At 40.4% G+C, this 21,454-nt stretch overlaps 1 protein-coding gene and 1 long non-coding RNA gene across 2 annotated transcripts in view; one reads left to right on the top strand and one right to left on the bottom strand.

The window, feature by feature from the left end:
• Positions 1–2,539: 2,539 nt before the first annotated feature.
• The window catches only part of LOC121958708 (uncharacterized), a 32,603-nt gene continuing 13,688 nt past the window's right edge, over positions 2,540–21,454 (bottom strand). The window contains exons 2-3 of the long non-coding RNA XR_006106863.2: positions 16,046–16,287; positions 2,540–3,218 (exon numbers count right to left, since the gene is read on the bottom strand). This is a non-coding gene — a long non-coding RNA (uncharacterized LOC121958708). The remainder of the gene's footprint in view (positions 3,219–16,045; positions 16,288–21,454) is intronic.
• tbx21 (T-box transcription factor 21) overlaps positions 18,706–21,454 on the top strand; it is a 28,561-nt gene continuing 25,812 nt past the window's right edge. Inside the window, exon 1 of the mRNA XM_042507805.2 lies at positions 18,706–19,613. Coding sequence (XP_042363739.2) covers positions 19,066–19,613 — 548 coding nt within the window. The 5' untranslated portion in view covers positions 18,706–19,065. The remainder of the gene's footprint in view (positions 19,614–21,454) is intronic.

The raw sequence follows: 21,454 nt of genomic DNA, 5'->3' as shown, positions 1-21,454 counted from the left end.
GTTAAACTCATTTAGCAAGAGTATTGACTCAAGATAAATATTTCTCTTACAACTACAGCAGCGTAGATGGATGACGTCTATGGATTTAGGGCACAGCCTGCAGTTAAGGAGGTGATGTCATTGCACAGTCTGCATACATCAAGCTTGATGTTGTACCCAGGTTTAATGAAATCCATGTCTTAGAGTGTGGCTGCACTAAACTTTTAAGATTGCAAAAATCGAAGTCTGCAGGAGGCATCAGTTAAAGTACTTCCTTCCTTTTCAATCAATTTGCCATGCATACAATCCCAACAACCCACCTGATACGCAGCAGCAAAATAAGATACCTCAAAACCACACAGCGGCAGGTAATTAGTTGCCAACACATTAAATTCAGAAAAATCACAGCTTGAATGTAGTGTGGATAAGCAGCATAAGACTGTAAGGATATACATGTGGACCTAAATTTGTGTGTATGAGTGTAACTCATGCTCAGGACATCACTGTAGATGCAATAATTTTGCGTTTAAATATATGTGTACCCACAAAGCCAATGTTACACTAAAATAATGATGTAAATATTTAAAGAAGGCAGACCTTAAACCAATCTCAGGAGTAATTCATCTCCAGTAAGCTTCAATGAAACAATGGCAACAACTTAAATGAGCAACACAAGCATTAAAATTCATATTTCAGCACCGCATAACAGTATTAAAGCATCACAGTGCACATGCCAAACAACCCAATGAAAACAAATCTCAGCCACAACAGGAAATCAATAACCAACACCAATGCAAAAGTTTAACATTGCAGCAGCAGCAGCTGCAGCATGAGAGCAGAAATGATCAACCAGCAGTCACTTTAACTCATCCCATAGCTTTCTAACATTTCCAAGCACACAAACACACAATAAATCACGAAAAGCACGAAAGCACAAAATCAAAAAAGCAGCAAACACTTAGCTTTACGAAGAGTGATGTCTGGAAGAGTCTCTGTGGTCCCAAACATCCGACAGCAGGACCGGAAACTCCAGCTTCGGGCTTCAGGTGAGTGTTTGAGGCCTTCGAGCTAACAGGTCCAACAGTGACCCAGCAGGGCTCCTAAATCCAGGTAGTAACAAGGAGTGCAGCTCAAACTTCATTATTTCCTCCGCAGAGCCAATAAATGGTCAGTATGTCGAGCCGTCCATCGTGCACGAGTACTTATTCCAGGTGTTCACGCACAGTTAGCAGAGGAGCAGAGTAGGCAGGGCATTTCCACCTTAAATATCCCGCCTTCCGACGAAGGGTGTGGCTATCGAAAAGTTAAAATAATTTCCTTTCCTAACCACTTTTCCAAGGAAAGAAGTGAAGGAGGATCCATTAGGACTTAGGGAAAGACGCCGCAGTGCACCTCTGCTGGGCTCTGTAACGATGCGACGGCGGATGTTATTGACGTGACTCAGCTGTGATGAAACTACAATGTTCACATAATGGACTACAAAAAGCACGTCCTCACTGTACTGGCTTTTATGCAAGAAAATCGTTTTTAATTGTTATTCTATAATTTATGTTTTCTTTAAAAAAAACTTAATTTGCTGCCTTCTGAAAGCCCTTTATAATGTGGATCTCAGAAAGTGTCATGAATTCTGAGTATTAATATTATGATCATTACTATAATAATTATAATAATTCTTAGTAATATTATTATAGTTATCATTATTATCTTAATCACACCTACTTCGCCCCATGCATATTCACCACGTTGTTTCATGCACGTTAAAAAGGCTAAATGAGGGAAAACCCCGTGAAAAACAGCCTAATACATCATAACCAAGGTGAGAATTAAAAAAGAGTAATATAGTCACTGAAGTGAAATGTAACTTTGTAACACGAGATGGCTGCTCACACTCCCCCTCCTTTCCCCTCATATTTATCGTCATGAATTCTTATTCTTATGATTTTATGAAAATAATAAATATGAGGGACTGTTTGGCACATTTTATGTGCTTTTCATTCTTTATTTTTTGACAACTTTGGCTGTGTTCATGCATATGGTATACATTTTGACAAGATGGTGTATTTTTGTTTAATCTTGGAATTTCCAGCTCAGCTCCTACAATAAGTCTAAAATACACTGTGAAAACTAAATTGTTACATTCATACTGTTGAGTGCAAAAAATGCACCATTCAAACTGCAATTTTCAATCCCACAGCCATCAAAGTATAAAACATGCACTGTATTATTCCTGAGTGTTATTCTGGGCTTTTATCTTGGAATGTGTAATTTTTACTATTTTCCACCTTATGACATCAATTTTTACCTTATTTGGCATATGGAGAAAATATGTGCTATGTCCACTTGGTGAATAGTCACAATCAATGTTGCTGCAAATCACTGACATACCCCAGGCTGTGATAATAAAAAAAAAAACACATGCTTTGCATGTAGTATATTGAAAATTATATATATTTTTTTTTAAATCTAAAAACCGTGGCATCATGACAAAAATCTGGCTTTTTAAAGCTTAAAATTCTAAAAAAAAAAAAATAATCAGTGACATTTAGGATTAGGACTGATGTTGGTTAAAAAAGTAGAAAATCATATTAATGTAGAATATTTTAAAAAGCTTGATTTTGAAAAGCACCTTTTGTGCACAGATTGATATGACTGTGTGTAATATTAAGGTGAGTCTTAAGGGTTAATTTGATGATGCCTGAGTGAATTTTAGTCCTGAACTATTGGACACAGTAGTTGGAACACTATCTTATGTTGTGGTTTGTGTTTGTTGTTCAGATGAAAACACTTTATTGATTTGTTTTGTTTTGTTCAGTAAAGATTTATTTAGAAAAAAAGTGGTGCTGGGTGTCGGGGTGGGCTGCAGGGTGGATGAGGGTGGGTGGGGGTGAAAGGAAACACCGTGGTGTTGATCTCCTGGAATGCGGCATGCCAGAAAGCTGGCTCGACTGGCACCAAACCAAATGCCTTCAGCCCCCCCAGCACCACCACCACTCTCACTCTTTTCTCTCCCTCTCATGAGCGTCATGTCCCCAGTCCACTTCTCTCTCTCTCTCTCTCTCTCTCTCTCTCTTCCACAACCCATGAAACAGGAGAGCCGCCATCTCCGCTTCCTCCAACAGGATCAGGGATCACTCTGCCCAGGCCTCCGGACAGACGGCATTCCTTCCCCCTGCTGCTGCTGTTGCTGGCCGGCTGTTGCACCGGGCATCTAGAATAGATCTGTGACGTCGGCCTGGTTACTAGAATACGTCGATGTCCCGAGAATCAAAAGAGCACAGAGGATAGACACACACACAGTGTACAGGCTTAAAAACATGCATATTAATTCAATTAAATATTATTATTTGTCCCAGAGGGCAGTTTGTGTTGCAGCAGGTGTAAAACATTATAAAAACACATAAAGCACAAACAGTATGACACAGAAACATACAACAGTTGAAATGAATCTGCACACAGGGTGACTTGCACCTATGCATATCCAAGCTCCACAGGAGCAGATTAATAAGTGTCCACCATAACTCCATAGGGTCTATAATAATTCAGTGGGCACTTAAAATCTCCTCATAATGAAACTATTTCCAGTGTAGTATACACCATCAACCAGTCATGACAGTCACAATAATGTAGTCTCAGGACCAGCGCGATAAAGTTTAACAATGATTATGACGACGGCAGTGCATGTAGATGCAGCAGCACAGTAGCTCCTCAAATCCTTGCTATTTTTTTATTTTTTTTGCTACATTTTTTAATTTTTTTTGACTCCATGGCCCCTTCTGCTGATGCAAGACTTTTCTACAATAGAGAAGCACTTATCAACATCGGGGAAAGTTGCATGGGATTTGTACTGAATGCAGCAGAACATGAGAGGATCCCCAAAGACAGCATACGTTGAGCGGACAGTCAGACCAGATGGCAGAAATGAAACCAAACACGCTGGACTAAGAGAGGGAAGAGAGCCAGCATCAGCATGAGGCTGACCCGACTCGATTTGATAGTTGTTCCTCTACCAAGCCTTCCTCTGGCTAATCTCTGGTTGCTGGAAAATAAAGAGGATGAGATGTGATTGAGGCTCACTCAGCAACAGGAAATCAGAGACTGCTCTGTGCACATCTTCACAAAAACATGGTTAACCTCTAACATCCTGGATCAAGCTATTGCACTGGATGGGTGGACCTTGTTCAGAGCTGACAGGACACAAGACTCTGCTGCAAATTCAAAAAATGCACTGCAGGAATCGAATGGTGCTAATCAACTCATCCTTCAACTCCAACTACCTTGTACCTTGTATAAAGGCCGATGCTGCAACATTCGCACATCAACATCATCATCACTATTACAATTATAATATGTATAGCTCTTGTCATGCAAAGCATCATCATCTGTACTACAATAGTATTATCTACTGTTACTTTACACACTGAGACAAAGGTCCATTCAAACACAGAAATACTGATAGGTCATGGTTGAAACCATCACGCCTTCATATTGTCATGTCAGGCGTGCAAACTGATTGCTGGGGAAAGAGGGGGGAGTTTGTGGTTTAAATAGTGACCGGACTTTGACCCTGTGTCAATACAATCAATCAAAAACAGCACAACTGCTGAACTACCGCAGCGGAGGTCCTCCACAGCTGATGCATAGATTTTTGACATCCAAATTGAACTGTATGAGAAAAAGATGCCAAAATCTATGTTTATGTTAATCACCCCATCTCTCCCCTCCACCACTCTGAATCACAATATTGGACAAATGGTTTGTTGGTTGATCCACCACTTTGGTTCAGACTGAAATATGTCAACATCTGTTGGATTGATCGACATGAAATGTGGTACAGATATTCACTGGTACAGATATTCACTGTGACCTGTGCCCATCATGTGTCCTGTTTTAGGTCAAAAAGAGATGTTTAGTAAAACTTTGTTCAAAATTAAGATTTTCAGAGGCTGTTTTCAATGTTGACATGTAGACAGGGAAACCAGAGTGCAGATCTGACCAGATTAGTGCTTGCTCTAATGTTGGTAGTTGAACTTTTTAACATGTTTTCTCATGAATGTACTTTAAATAGATGTTACTTTTCCGCTATACTGAGGAACAGAGGTGTCAAAGTAAGGGGGAACTCACTGCTCCAGGAAACCTTGTGGTAATAGCCTTTTTTTAGGCTTCTGACTGGCCATCATCTTCTTTATTTGGCTTTTGGGTTAGGGTTATAATGCAGCCTATTGGTTTGGCATACCCATGACAGCGCTTCAATTGTGTTTTGCATTTTTTCTTGGATAAGTGTTTATGGGAAATGTATTCTGCATCACGCAGTAAAAATGCATCCATCGAAAGAAAAACAAAAAGCTGCTCTGGCTTTTATGAGCAAACTTTTAAAAGGCTGGGGAGGAAACGAGGGAGGGATTAGGCGGCGGACGGCACGGTTGTCACTTTTGCTGGCGTCCATTTGCATGATTCATGTTGACTGAAGCCCTGCGTTTGTCAGGGGAGGTGTCTGCAGTAAAAGTGCCACAGCCCTCCAGATTGACACTCATTAGTGAGGGGCTCCGAGGCAGAGGGGGCCCGCAGGGGGCAAGAGGGCAGCGAGGAGGGCGAGAGGCCACATCCCACTAAAAATAAATGATTTCTAATGATTGATACAGATAGCAGTGGACTGATAGGGCCGGATGAATCAGAGGGCCGAGGTGGTGGCGGTGGCGGGCAAGACCTCTGGTTGGCAAGCTGTTGTCAGCTGAAACGCCGCTTAAAGCCAACGTGTCCAGCTAAACGTGTCTGATCTGGGTCCCAACACACACATATATACACCACCTCAGTACCAGTATTCCCCCCCTCCTCCCCCTACACTTGTTGTGTTTGACCACCGCCAGCACTGCCCCTCTGCCTCCTGCCACTCACCAATACACACATTGCACACAAATGCCAGCGCTCGCCCAGGAGCAAGTGAAACAAACAGGAGCTACCGGACTCCAGCGTCTGCACACACATACATGCATAAACACACACACACTCCAGTCTTAGCCTCTTATACTTTAACCCTGCTGCACTTTCCACGGCCTCACGTCCCCTAAAAACACCGCGTCCATCACCGTGTTTGTGCATTAAGTCGGCGGCTCGGGTCATTCATCGCACATGTCTAAAGCTGCCAATCATTCAATCAATCCCAGCTTCATTACAGTGATTGTAATATCGAGGCCCCCAGCATCAAGCTCGCAGGATGTTGAGGAGCAAAGGGGGCAGGATTATTTTAATACAGCGTTCAGATCAGATTTCCTTCAAAAGTAATGTTCTGCTGCACCTTCTCAGGCGGTGTTCTTCAAACACTGAGTTAGGGCGCAAGTGGGGTCAAAAGTTTTGAACTTCATGTGGGAGTTGTTGATGAAAGTTGATTAAATCTCTTGTTGAAAGTTGGAATATGACTATATTAGTTAACATAACAATTTGATAACTGTGGCATTGCACCTTAACATGCACTCATCTCAGTGTTTTTGTCTTCTTGACTTCCATCATGTGAGATAAAAATGATTTTTTCTCAGTTTTAACGTCTTAAATGACACATAGTGTTCATTACTTCCTGCCAGTTTCCATTAAAAACAAACATATATAAGAACAATTAAAAAAAACAACACATTCTCACTCCTAACTCATCGAATTCGGATACCAGGTTAGCAGCCCTTTGAATCAGAAACCAGTGCACAGAGGCTCCCTTTGGTGGTGGTATGAGTTGCAGCGGGGACCAGAATTTTTGACTTTCAGAGCAACATATATAATATATATGTATAAAAATCAACTGGAAGAGCAGTGGGCTTGGTCAAACAAACTCTGGACTTTTGTATGGGAAACAAACAGCAGTCTTCTGGTACCCCTTTTCCATGAAGACAGGTGTATAATCTAATTTATAATTCTATTATAGATTCTAAATCACAACACTTGCAATTCAAAAATGTGTACAAAATCCTGCCCATGAGAAAAATGCTTTTCATTTGGGGGTTGGAAGAGGATCAAAACTGTTGCTTCTGTAAAACTGAAGTTGAGGACATGCTGCATCTTTTTTGGTTTTGTCAACATGTGGTGACGTTCTAGGTGACCCTGAAAAAATTATAGTCCCTATTGTTAACAAGAGGGACTGTTGTGTTTTATTTCCTTTTTCTACCTTTCCTCTTTTTCTGTAAAAACAATGTAGATATGTTTACATATAGTTATACAGGGCCTATTTATAGTTTATATATAGTTTGCATTGTTTAAGAGAAAATCCAGTTTATTTAAAAATGGAAGTGGGTCAATTATTTTTCAATATCTGATGGAGAAGGGGTGGGATTAAATAAGTCTAGACTTCTTCCCATTCCTTTTCGGACATGTCTGTATGTTAGTGTATGTTTACATGCCCATTCTCTCCTTTCCTTCTTGTTCAAAATAAATTTCAATTTCAACAATTTGCCCTAACACAGTAATACTTGGTGAACTAAGAAATGGATATCCAAGTATTTTAAATACAATTATTTTATTGAACGGTGGAAAGAGAGGGGATGGCATGCAGCTAAGGGCCTCAGGTTGGAGTGGAACCTGAAGCCACTGCGGCAAGGACACAGCCTTTGTACCTGGAGTACTCGCTCAAACGGGTGAACTACTGGATGCCCCTAAATTTGTATTCCTATTTAATATTGGCTGAGGTTGGTTTGAGTTTAAAATCAAGCAGAAACAGCTGGAAAGCTTTTTTAACTTTAGGAAATGTGATGTAGTTCACTAAATATTTCACTGCCAGGCTTCAACATCTCATATTTCTGCTGGTTTTCCCATGAACATCCTTTAAATTCCATCAGTAAAGTTACTGAAACTTTAAGGATAATACAGCTATTACTCAAGTGTCAGTGTGGGATTAAGCGGCTTGCGCTGCGTAAAACAGAAACCATGTAAGGTGTTTACATGTCCTGAACCTGTACCAGGGCCAATCTATTAGAAATGAACAGACCTTGCCTTGATAGGTGACACGGACTCGTGGAAATCCTCGGTTGAACTGAGAGCACCTGACACTTTGTCCTGCAGGATTTATGTCCTGATAATGAGGCATTAGAACAAGCGCCGATCCAGAGCATCAGCTGCCACTCTGGATAAACAAAGACAACAGAGCTGCTTACTGAAGGAAAAACATCCTGTATTTCAACATGTCCTCAATAATTCCATTAAGTCAATCAAGCCTCATAAAAGATGCATGCAGTTGTAAAAAAAAAAATAAAGAAAAATTGCATGTATAGACTTATCAATTGGCCCAGGTCAGACACAAGAAGTTTTCAGCAGTTTAGGCCACAAAATTACCTGATCATGGTTAAGAAAAGATCATAGCTGGTGTTACACACATATGGCGACTCATGCTATGGGTCAGAAAACAACTGTCTTTGAGTGCTGCAAAAGCAGCCAGAAAGGCAGCGGCATGACACTGAAAAAGACAGTGGAAAAACATGGTGGTAATGAGAGGTCAGAGGTTAGGTTTAGGGAATAAAACTATCTGGTTATGGTGAGGGACAAATTGCAGATAGTGCCAAAAAAACACCTCGCTGTGCAGCCAGATATGCAGAAGTGTCAGTAAAAAAAAAAACGTATATTTTGATGCTGAGAGTGAGACCAGGCTGGACAATTTGTAGGTTTATGGTAGGGTTACATCCTGGGCTATTTCTTGGCAAGACAGGCTATTTATTTCACATTTCTTTCCAGTGTTTATGTTAAGTTAAGATTCAGATTTAACAAACGATGTAAAATAGTGAGCTTAGGTGCACATTAGCAGATTTGGTTACCCTTGGACAGAGCCTGGCAAACTGTTTCCCCAGTTTCCAGTCTTAATGCTAAGCTAAGCTAACCATCCCCTTACTCTAGCTTCATTTTCAGCAAACAGACATGAAAATGGCATCAACAGTCTCATCTCACTCTAAGCAGGCATAGACTATAAGTTTATACTTAATAATCACAACTTAAGTAATTTCTCTCTTCTGTCATGTCCTCTCTTATGCAAGTTTCATAGAATCGCTTCAGTCTGGTTTAGTTCTGCACAAATGCTTGGACACATTCACTCTCACACTCATATGCTCTCTCTTACTCATATGAAAACATATATCATAACCTGGCAATGTGCCAAGCACATACCCCGGGCCGCTGGCTAATAGAAACACGACCACACAACCACTCATTCACAATTTCAGTCAGAAAATGTCTCAAGCGTGTAACAGTCAGTGACTCTGCATGGGTTCACTCTCTGCTCGACCTTCTATAAGCTTCTCATTTGCGTAATTAAACCCTCAACAGTAGCTGCAGCCATGCAGCTGACCCTGGACCAGCTTGCCCTGACAGCAGCACTTAGTATAGCAGGGTCAGCTTGAACCTGACAAGGGTGATGATTTCTTAATGTAGTCAGAGAGCAAGTGGACGGCGGCTGAGGTGGGGAGTCTGTCTGCATAGGAGGTGTGTGCAGGGTATAGGGTGTGTGTGGAGAGGTATGGTGCCTGTAAAGGAAGCCTGGTAATGTTTTGGAGGGGGGGGTCGATGAGAGGAGGAGGAGAGGTGGGGTCGGCATTCATGGAGCAGGCCGGAGGAATGCGTGGAAGTGCACAGCTGCCCTGTTTTGTCATAGCTGTGCACTGCGCTGTCTGTCTGCGTAACATAAAGCTGCCAGTGTTGTGTGTTCATGTGCAGGACCTCCCATGGATCTGCGCGCCCCAGATGCACAACGCAGCATGAATGAACCTACATGAGCAGCAGATAATACAGCTAAGGCTGGGCTTGAAAGCAACACCAGCCATCAGTCAGGGGCTAGTTTATTTTAGTTGTGGCTCATGAATATACTTTCCCTATGCAACTATGTTTTTCTGAGTATATTGTTTAAAATTAAAATTATCAGTGATTACAGAGATACATTTTAGGTAGCTGAGCCTGCACAGAGTCTGACTCGTGATGTGGCATTTGAGGGATCGCAGACTGTGGTTATTAAATGTTAGGTGTGCCAAAATTTTAATTTTGACTTTCAGGCATTTAAATGAATCTCTGAGTTTTCAAGAAATCCTTAGTTGCTAATTTTAAACCAGCTGCGAGGAACGCAAAAATGGGCAGCTGTGTGAGTGTGAAATGGGCAGTTATTATTTCTATGTAGTTCACTGTCTTTATATTTTCATATTGATGTACTTTGTATCTGTTACATTTGTGTTTTCTGTTAATGTACTTGTGTTTATGAATTTGCAAAGTGTTTGGGACATGCAGTTTATCCAAACTATCTCAGCCACCGAAATAGAGAGACTATCTAGCCTGAACTTATAAAATAGAATTGAACTGTCATTGTCTTTCGTGTAAGTGCACAACGCCAGAAGGCACCTTTCATGTGTGCGTGAAATGCTACTGGACATTATCGGGTGAGAACGAGGCCAAACAGAACCGGTCACACTGTTCCATCCCTGATAGCATGTGCATTTGTTGACATCTCAACATTGGTTGCCATGTGCTTTTGTTCCCTAAACATAAGCATATGCAGCGTAATCCCACTATGTGCTTGTGTTGACATCACAGTATCCTGGAGCTTAAAATGCAGACGCAGAAGGATACCTAGAGTAAAATAAATAGACACCAAAGTGCACTGACAAAGCAGCAACATGTGACAAGTTAAGAACATGTTGACCTTTCATTACTGCTTTAAAGTCAACAATCAGGATACAAAACCTGCTAGCTTCTGCTGCAAAAAGAAAGTCGCCACTCACTTTGGGGAAACCAGAATTGGAAATAACAGGAGCTCAAAGTGATAAAGCCACATACTAAACTTGAAAATGGAGCTAATTAAAGAAATATAAGCTTGAGTCTGTTTTTTTTTATGTTTGATATTTTCAGTCTGAAAGGTTGCATATGTCGCTGTGGAGTGTCAGTGCCTCAGAGCTGCTGCTTGTTGCCTGAAGCTTACACATGCCCTGTGTGTTTATAGGGGTTAGCGAGGGTTCAGAGGCCAACAAGAGAGTGCACACTGTCCCATTACCCTCCAACCACAACACCACCCTCACTTAAACAAGCACTTGGAGAAAGTGGCAAATGTCTGGAGGAGTCCCACCACAACATGTGCCAGCGGAGATGTCCATGAACTCCTCTGGGGATCAGGGAGGTGGCATCACACCGAAAGGGTTTTATTTGAGTTTTTTCTTTTTGATGTTTTGCAAAATATCATTAAAGTTCATATTAGAAAATAAAGCTTCATATCCTCATTTGAAGTCAAACTTGTATACACATGTGTCCTGTCTCCATGTTTTTTCAGGCAGCCTCGATAAGCAAAGAAGACTTTCCGAAAACACGGCTTAATGTTCTTTTTGTTGGATTGTCATCTGAGAGCTGCGGGTACAGCTGCAGGTCTAGTGTTGCCCCGCAATGGCTGGGGATGTCTGACAGGACAGAAACCCACCCAGCATTGATTACCAGCTAATTATAGGCTGAGGAAGTGGCAGCTTGTTTGTTTCTGGGTTGCTGAGGAATACATTTGCACTTCACCAAGAGTTCATGAGCTTTCGAGTGCGAATTCCGCTGAGCCTAAGTGCTATCTTTTCCCTCTCGCTCACAAGATTTCGCCATTCTCTCTTTCCTCACTTAATTCCACCACCCTCTGTTTTCACAGCCTCTGTGGGTGGTGCCTCCTGAAGCCCTCTTTCACACCCGTGTGGAGATTTGAATAAACATATGTTGCGTTAATTACGAACCAGTGGCATGGTGCGCCTCAGACAGGAAGACGTTCTTCAGGAGCCGCTTTGGAGAGCCCGAGCTCCAGCTAAGTCGGTCTAATGAGGAACGTTTACATGGTGATTATGAGGGACGACCTCACTTCTGATTCTCACGCCGCCCAAACACCTGCTCCCGGCACTGCATTGCAAACCTGCAAACTAAAAGCAGGCTTCATCACATTTTTACTGCGGTTTTTAATAAACTTGTCAACGCCTCAGCATGGAGAAGCATAAGAACTTCCTCTTACAGTTCAGCATTTAAGATATAGTTTGGATTTACAATCAGGGGCCTTCTAAGCACAGGTCTAGGAGCCAAAAGTGTCAGAGCCCCTCCCTGGCCTTCACCTGCAAAATGTTGTTCAAATAAATCCATGCTAACCAGGAGGAGACTTAAAATGACCACAAAGAAATGCAAATATACGGCACAGAGACCCAAAATAACCACAAAAGGGTAAAAACAACTTAAAAGAAACATACAATCACCAAAAGAGACAAAAGATGACTCCAAACACACAAAATGACCAAAAAGGAAACAAAATTATTTTAAAGAGACACAAAACAACCAAAACAGACACAAATCATCCTTAAAAGACAAAAAAATATTACAAAGACAAACAAAATGACTGCAAAGAGACCCAAAATTACCAATAACAGACACAAAATTACCCCAAAGAGACACACACTTACTGCAAAGAGACACATTATGACCAAAACAGACACAAAAGTATCCCAATGAGACACAAAATGACTATAAATAGACACACTTTGACCAAAACAGATGCAAAATTGCCCCAGAGAGACACAAAATTACTACAAAGACACACAATATGACTAAAACAAACACAACATTACCCCAAAGAGACTAGAGGCCAAAAGAGGCTTCAAAAAGAGACACAAAATGACTACAAAGAGACACAACATGACATCATTGTGCCTCTTTAAGCTATTAAAATCTGATGGAAACATCACTCACAGACATACAAGTATGCAACCTGTGACAGGGATTGTGAATGAAACTGCTTATCAAGCCCAAAAGTTTGGGAACAACTGCCTGAGAACATCAGATTTTTGAGTCTTTATGCTGCACCTCATCACTGTCTACGATATCGGGACCGCTGAGTCGTTTTCACTTTTAAGCAAGTGATAAATCTCTCTTCCCATCTGATGATAACATCATATTTTTTAATTAGACTGCTTGCTGTGAGCACCAAACTGGTGTTCAAGTGAAACGAATGCCACTGCTCAGCCTGGTTTGATTTGTGAACTCTGTCAGACATGCAATGCCCACCCACATCGGCGCGATGTCACGACGCGGGTATTTATGGCCGAGGGGTTGTGCACCCAAAAGGCAGAGTTGACTTAAAACATGAGCAAGGAGGATAAGTTTTAAAAAATATATATTAAAAATGACACAAAAACACTACAGTTGTTATTATTTTTGAAACAATAAAAGAGGTTTCATTGCAGACAATCGTGGCTGACATACAGTACATAGGTAGCACATATTAACGACCAGCATATATGAGTTTGACATAGTGAACATTGTGGTTGTGAGTTAGAGCAACATGTTGCCTGCTCAGGTTTCATATGGGGGCTGGTGGACCTTTCCAGTGCAGATTCAGCGGGAACAAGCTGTAAACTAAGCGCTGTCAACCTGAAAACTTTATACCTGCCTGAAGGGTTCAGCATGTCTCACAAGAACTCAAATGACGACGAAAAGAAGAAAGAGTTCATACAAGACACTTTTTCTGCCCATAACTAAAAGAAAATGATCATTTCTTAGGTTTTGTCTGCACCCAATCAAAGCAAGTATTTTTTAAATTTCATACAAAGTGCAGTCGGCCACCAAAGTGTACATTTACACAAGCCTGTGGTGATCACTGGTACTTTACTTTATGTTTCCATTCAAACCATGTATATCAAGAGAAGTACTTCACTGTACCTGTAACAGTTTAAGGGTACTTGTATAGGTATTATAATGGATTTTTTTGAACAATACCTTTCTTTAAACAACAGTCTCATGTCACTGCACACTTGACACTTGACGTGCTAATCATTTCTTAACCCTTTGAAAATTGTCTGGACATCACTTTTCTTGTGCAGCATTCAGACACATGAGTAATTAATCGTTTGAGCACACTGAAAGTCACCACGGGCACGACCGGATGGGACCTGTTGCATTCGCACAATACACTGCTGGTCGACGTCAGGCTGTGAACGCTGTCGTCAAAAATATAATATAAGGAGCATAAAGATGCCTTTAGGGGGGGCAATGGATGGATCCAACAAATCCTGGACTTTCTACACCTTACTATGTGCATCCGTTACCTAATCCTAACCATCCATGCCAGCATGTGCTTTTGTTGCCTAAATATAACTACGTGCAGCGTAATCTCACCATGTGCATTTGTTGACATCACTGCAGCAGCATTTTATTTTTATTTTATTGTATTTAAGCTCTATCAAGTTGGTCCCATTGAGATTAAGAATTCCTTCCAAGGGAGACCTGGCCAACTGATTTTAGGAAATCAAAGACATGAAACACATTTAACAACACCAGCTCCCTGAGTTTTAAGTCATTCTGCAAAAAAATTCCAGGTTGAGGGTACAGAATACCCAAAACTCCTTTTCCCTATTTCTGTCCGTTAATTGTAGACATTAAAGGCTATTGCAAAGCAGCAATATGTGATGACTTAAATGAGAACATAACTGCTTGTGCACACAAAAAGTGGCAGAAGTAGCACGAAGAATACAAAATATGAGCTTCAGAGAGAAGTTCAAAACACTTTTTTCTCACTTCCACACACCTGGGCAACCGCTGCCTGAATCAGGCTTTGTTTTCTGATTGTCAGCTTCTGAAAATTACAAAAATTATCCCCAACATGAAAAAGGTGTGACATTTAGGGCACCTGACAAGGCCTTCATCTGAGGCCCGCTGAGGCCTTTTAAGATCAGCCAAGAATCCACAGTGTCATCCAGTACACATCCAATAAAACTTCTGTTATATTTTAAACCGGTTAATGACTCCCACAATCTGCTAATCATCGCCACGTCTTCCTTTTCACAAAATATCATCCGTTTTAATTGAGCGGTTGAGGTGATACTGTTAATGAAGACACGTTAAGACATCCGCTGATGAGCCGTCTAACACGTCTAAATCTGTCAGCCCACAGAAGCCGTGTGCGAGCCAGCCACACTCACTTTTACTACATTCTTACACAGCCGTCAAGATTTCACATCAGTGTCCGGTTGCTTCTCATGTCTGTAAGTGTGAGGGAGATTATGATTCAGAACTCGAGCTCGCTCAGAGAAACAGGAAGCAGCAGAAAGTCTTGAGCCGGGGCATTTCTTGGATTTGAGTACGTTGGGGACTTTGGATAATCCTTTTTGATAAACAAGCTCTATTTTGATGCTTTTTTTTTAATGTACTCTTGCATAATAATTACCCTGAAAAAAAACAACTGAATTCTGTTGGCAGAAATGTTAGAATTTGGTTGAACTGAATAGAATCAGAGTCCTCTGTAACTGCAATCATTAGAAAATATTGACTAGAGTTAGAAAAAAAATTTTATGGGGGGGGTCACAAAATCTGCAAAAAGGGGAAGGCATGTCAACTAATGCTGTGACCACTAGTGATGTTTTTTTATTTTGGCTTAGGTAAGCCAACTTTAATGGTTCTGTATTTATTTTATGACCGATTTTGAAAGAAAATTTAAAAATTTTTTGGCTTCTTTTTTTACTTTTTGGTGTTTTTCTGTGATTGAAAAAAAAAATTTCTTTCAATTTTTAAGCAATTATTTTTTGTGTTAAAATTTTTGGCGATTTTTTTTCTTTAAAAATTCTCGGCAATTCTATTTTCTTTTCTTTTTCTTTTTTAAAATGTTTTTTCTTTGAAAAGTTTTGCAAATTTATTTTCTTTAATAAAAAAGTTTTTGCTGATTTTTTTTGTTTTTTTGTGATGATTTTTGTTTTTGAAATTATATGAAATAAAAAGTAAAAATTAAACCATTTATTAAAACCAGAAACTGTAAAAACAGAAATTATGGTTGGATTTTCAATTTACCAACAGTCCTCAAAAACATCATGTGGGATGAATGCTTTATGCATTTTCCACAAGTAACTCAGGGAGGCTCAAGGAATAATATTTGTAGCTTTGGGGAGAGTTGTGCATGTTTAGATCTGGGGCTATTAATAAAACATTTAAGGCTGAAGCCTAATGATGCCACTGGTCAGAAGTTTTTGGGTTAAAAATATTTGAAATGTGCTATCCTGCTCACAATATCTACATTTTCTGCATGTTTTCCTCGTGTGTGTGTGTGTGTACACGAGAGCCAGCTGACCTGCTAATAACACTTCCAGCAGAAAATGAAAGCTGATTGCTGCACAAGGTGATGTCCTGGGGCTGCAGCCGGAAGCAGAGACAGCAGAGCAGAGGAAGTGGTGACTCCTGCCGGAGGTGGTGGGGGTCGGGGTGGACACGCCTGGCTGGCCGTGGCGGCGGCGGTGTCGCTCACACCGTTGCCCTCTCGCCACCCGTGTCAGCTCTGATGACTTCAGTGTGTGCCCTTATGAGCTCACCTTGCTAGGAGAGACACAGGAAGTGGGATTAGAGCGGTGACAGTGTCGAGGGAGATAACTGTGTCATACCTGCACTGGAGGGGGGGTTCATCCATTAGTGTGTGTGTGTGTATGTGTGTGTGTGTGTGGTCACACACGTGCAGCTGCTTATTGCTCGGGGTTATCTCTTTCACCTGTGTTTATGGAGCAGATTCTGTGCTGACCAGTGACGGCACAAACAAGCCACTAAAAGGTCTTAAAGAGCAGACAAACATGATGTGTGCCAAAACTCTCATGGCAACTTTTTCAAACCCCAAACAGATCAAATAATCTGTATTCTAGATTTATACTAAGCTAAAATTGAATATATATATTTATGCTCAGTTCAACACTAAGAACCATTTAAACATGCTCATATTCTCGACCCAGCAGGGACAATATTCTGGTATTTCTCTGGCTGGATCTTTATATCATGTCTGCAATAACTATGGACATGGACGGATTATGAGACAATAGGCCCTTGGGCACAGATATGCAAAGGGCCCCACCACCTCATAGGAGCAATACACACAGAATTTTGTTTTGTTTTCTTTTTGTGTAGTCATTATGTATCTTTTTTTGCGGTTTTGTGTACATTTGTGGTTGTTTTGTGTCCTTTTCTAGTCATTTTGTGTCGCTTTGTGGTCATTTTATGTCTCCATGTGGTGGTTTTTGTTGCTTTGTGGTTTTTTTGCATGTTTTTTGATCATTTTGTGTTTATTTGTAGTCATTTTGTGTCTCTTTTTTGTTGTTTTGCCTATTTTGTAGTCATTTTGTGTCCTTTTGTCATTTTGTTTTGCTTTGTGATTGTTTTGTGTGTTGTTGTAGTCATGTTTTGTCAGTTTGTAGTTGTTTTGTGTTGCTTTGTAGTCATTTTGTGTCTGTTATTTGTTTTTTTGCCTGTTTTATAGTCATTTTATGTCTCATTGTGGTCATTTTGTGTGTTTTTGTAATCATTTTGTGCTGCTTTGAGGTTGTTTTGTGTCTCTTTGTAGTTGTGTTGTGTTGCTTTGTAGTCATTTTGAATGTCTGATCATTATGCGTCTCTTTGTAATCATCTTGCGTCTCTTTGTGGATGTTTTTTGACTCTGTTGTTGTTTTACTGTTTTGTAGTTATTTATTGTCTCTTTCTGGATCCTTTGCACCTCTTTTGGTTGTTCTGTATCTCTTTGTGGTCACTGAGTTTCTGCCTGGTAAGTATGCATTAATTTGCAGTCACATTTGCAAGCTAAGGCTGGGGCCCCCAATACTTTGGGCCCCTAGGCCTGTACCCATTAGGCCCATTCTATAATCCATCCATAACTTTAAGACTTTGTACTCCCTTAAAGAAACTTCACGTGATCATATGTTTTTGTTAAACTGTACATGACTTAGACACAAATTCATTTACACTTTATTCTGACATGAATCTCTGCATAAGGGTGTTTATTAAATTGATTATTGCTATCAAATAAAATAAGCAAGAACTTTTTAACAGTTTAATTGCCCGAACCACTTGAAATTAATAATTCAGTTAAATAAAAATAACCACATAAATAAAGAAGTCTGAGTTCTGTTATTCATAACTGACACAGTAATAATAAAATGAAAGCTATCAAATGTTAATCTCACAAAGCCAGGGTACTTTTTTCTCGGTAATATGCGTTTTGAAAATAAAAAAAAAAAAAACTCCCGTTTTTCATGAATCAAATGGAAAATGAAAATCGGGTTGATGACGCAGCTTGTGACCTGGAGCTGAACAAAGAGCAATTTAAGTAAAAACGGAGTGATTTCATGAGTAAGTCCTCAAAAACCACGATGTTTATTGGATTTTTTGTATAAATAACAACAAATCGCTGCAGTTTATTATCGAATAAGTGTCAAATAATGTTTATAGGACGCGCTATGAGGCAAAGCGTCATTCCGCGAAATAAACAGCAATAATTAATCAATCCTCTTAATAATTAGCCTATATTTACAAAACAAAGACTCTTCTGATCGGAAAATGTTTTACCCCAAAGCGCAATATTCAGCTTCATTGTTAATTCATTATATCATACATTAGTTTAATTATTGGACTAATTAGATTAGTTTTAATTCAGCTCCTTGCAGATTATTTAACTTACCTACCATTCGGTTATTACTATTGTTATTATAAAAATAATAACATTAATTATTCATGTGCGCACAAAAACGAAAATGTACAAGAAAATATTACCAATAAGGAGTTTATTGTATTCAGTTGTGATTTTAAAGCCTTTTTGGGTCTGCAGTTGAAATAATATCTCTCTTGAATGTAATAAATCAATTACAGTCTCCTTTTTTTATTTTCAGAGGGCAGTGTGTGTGTGATTTGTGTTGTGTGATGAGGGGATGGCTCTTTCATATCTGGAGCCTATCACGTCCTGCCTCTGCATCAGACACTCCTCCGAATATGACCACTTGCAAAATGTATATATCATAGGTTAGAAAACTGAGCATGTGTTTGAGTCACTGTTAGCGACTCCACGCGTCAAAAAAAAGACAATCACCTTTATTTAAGGTTATTTAAAAAAAAAAGTTTGTAGATAAATAGTGTAAGGAGGCGGTGTGAGGGATGTTTTATATTTTAATTTATTGGCTCTGACAGACCGAGACAGCGAAAAGTTTGTAGCATGTCAGTGTGAGTGACAGCTGGGGATAACAGCCCGTTTTGTGATTTCTTTTTATTGTGCATGCTCTTATTCAGCTGGACGCACGAGCGGAGCCGTATGACTTTACGCACAGACCGGGAGCGGGGCTGCAAATGGGCGGCATAGGTGGCAACCTCTACCTCAGCATGTTGAATGGGACTGAAACGCAAACTTTCGGAAAGAGCGCCGACATCAGCAGTCACCTCCACCGCGGCGGCAAGGATTTAGCCGAGTTTAAAATGGGGATTCAGGACGCGAGGTTTTACTACCCGGACTCTGTTCCGAGCGGGCAGGACGCGCTGGCTCTGCCGTACCACTCCGACCAGGCGGTGGGAGGGTACGGAGCGCAGCCCGGCAGGTTTTACGCACAGAGCCTGAGCAGCTGCCCGTACGGCAGTGTGCGGTCGCCGCCAAGAAGCGGAGCCGGGCAGGGGTACATCTCGACGGCGGGAGACGGGTTTCCAGCAGGCGGTAAAGACTTGTACTCTCCTTCTCCGGAGAATTACCCCGCGAGCTTTCAGCACGGCTACCAGCGGCCGCCTCTCTACCCTTTACCTGGGCTACAGGTGTGCGGGAAGACGCAGGCTCTGCTCAATAACTACCCGCTATGGGCCAAGTTCCACAAGTTCCAAACCGAGATGATTATCACCAAACAGGGGAGGTAAGTCCAATATTTTATATATTGTTATTATTTTATATCTTTACACAATAATAAAAAAAGATTTTCGAGGAAAAGGTGAAAGAAATTACAAATTACGCATAGTTTTCATTTTAGTTTTACGCCCTTTCTACTCATCCCACCACCACCCTTATCTTAATGATAAGCACCTACCACCACACTCACTTCCTACTCTTTAACTGGAAGGGTAGTTATTTTTCTGAGAACTGTCACACTTTGTTCATGCTGATCACGAAGAGGTCAGAGTTCACTCATCATATAGCTCCCCTAACTTTGCAGGCATCACCGCCACATCACCTGTCAGGTGACGGAGGTGTAGGCAGCTTTTGATTTTTTGATTACTTTTTAACGTTCAGCATAACACAAGTCGATTTTAGGCATTGCTGCTTTTGCGTAAAATTGCTCAGAGTTAAGTCATTATTAGAGTAAAAGCCATGAATCTTTAAAAATTAGTAATTTATTTGAAATATTGGTGGTGTAGAATCAAAATATTCAATTTTAATTGGCCTTTAAAAAAATCCAATATATGCTTGTTTTGCCATTTCTTTTCTTTTTTTCTTTTGTTTTGCAAAAATTGAATCAAATAATTGATTCACTTGGACCAAAACTTGTTCGGCAGCCAGAGAAATTATGAAGTGCAGCTGATATTAGTTGCAGGCTGAGTTGCTGGAAAACATTTTGACACATCTGCTTGACCTCTAAACTCACTGGAGTCTCTTCTCTATTAACAGACTAGCAATTTAAGAAAGAGTAATTAAAATGTACATATTTTATGCTGTTAAAAGTTGACTTTATTATCACCTTTTCTCCCTGGAGGCAGAACTTTGCTAGCGTAACTTTTTCAAAAACTTTTCCTAAATTATCTTGCATTAAATATCTCTAAAAAAAACCCCCACTGATTTTTACATTAAAAGAAGTGAGAAAATCAAATCAAACTCTTTTATACGTCCTATATCTGCTCAGATGACTTTTAAAAAGTGTGATAAAATGATAAACCTTTTGACAGCTGCACCTCACAGCGATATCTCCTATAGGCATCTGGAGTGGCGGTGATCGTGAAATCGAGATTAAATAAAACATGTGGAAGCGTTAGAGAGGTCTGAGAGCTGCTGACCGGGGAGGAGAGGGGAAGAGACGGCGCTGCCGGGCCCCTGTTACGGGTCACCGAGCATTAAGACTCACTCACGTCGATGAGGATTAATTCACTAATGTGCGACTCTCGTGTTTGACAGAAGGTTTCGAGCCGGAGGTTTCTCATGAGCCGGATCTGTGCGCGGAAAACACGCGCGCTGTCACATAATAGGACACTGATATTTCCATTGTAATCTGTCTGTCTGATGACCGCACATTTATTTAATACAAATTAGAAATAATCTTAATTTTGTGTGTGCGTTTTTATAGTGTGAGAACCTGGAGGATCCACAGTTTTAGTACAGGAATTTCAGTTTCCCACCTGCAAGTTACAGTCTTGCAAATGATTCCCCTTTGACCTGCATGCTTTTTTATTATGTTCTGGCAGAGCACTGCAGGTACACCTGCTGCAGGGTTGTTCTGTGTGCTGAAAATTTGCATTTTTGCCTCTCTGAAGTAAGTCCCTTGACAATTTTTCTTCCTCTTTTCTTTTAAATTTAAAAAAGTAATTGCAGGATGCTCTGTTTCCATGCGTCACCTTATTGCATCAGCGATACTCCATTAATTATGCAGATTATTTATTATATAGAGATTATTGCATTTAGGAATAATTGCATTTAGCACCTTTGTTAGAAATTAATATTTCTTTGGATGAGTTTTTGTAAAAGCAGAGAAAGCTTCAAGTATTTTTT

Source organism: Plectropomus leopardus, chromosome 19 (genome assembly GCF_026936395.1).
Source record: "Plectropomus leopardus strain MGB_pleo_1.0 chromosome 19, ASM2693639v1, whole genome shotgun sequence".
Classification (NCBI taxonomy): domain Eukaryota; kingdom Metazoa; phylum Chordata; class Actinopteri; order Perciformes; family Serranidae; genus Plectropomus; species Plectropomus leopardus.
This window is presented reverse-complemented; position numbering and strand designations above follow the sequence as displayed.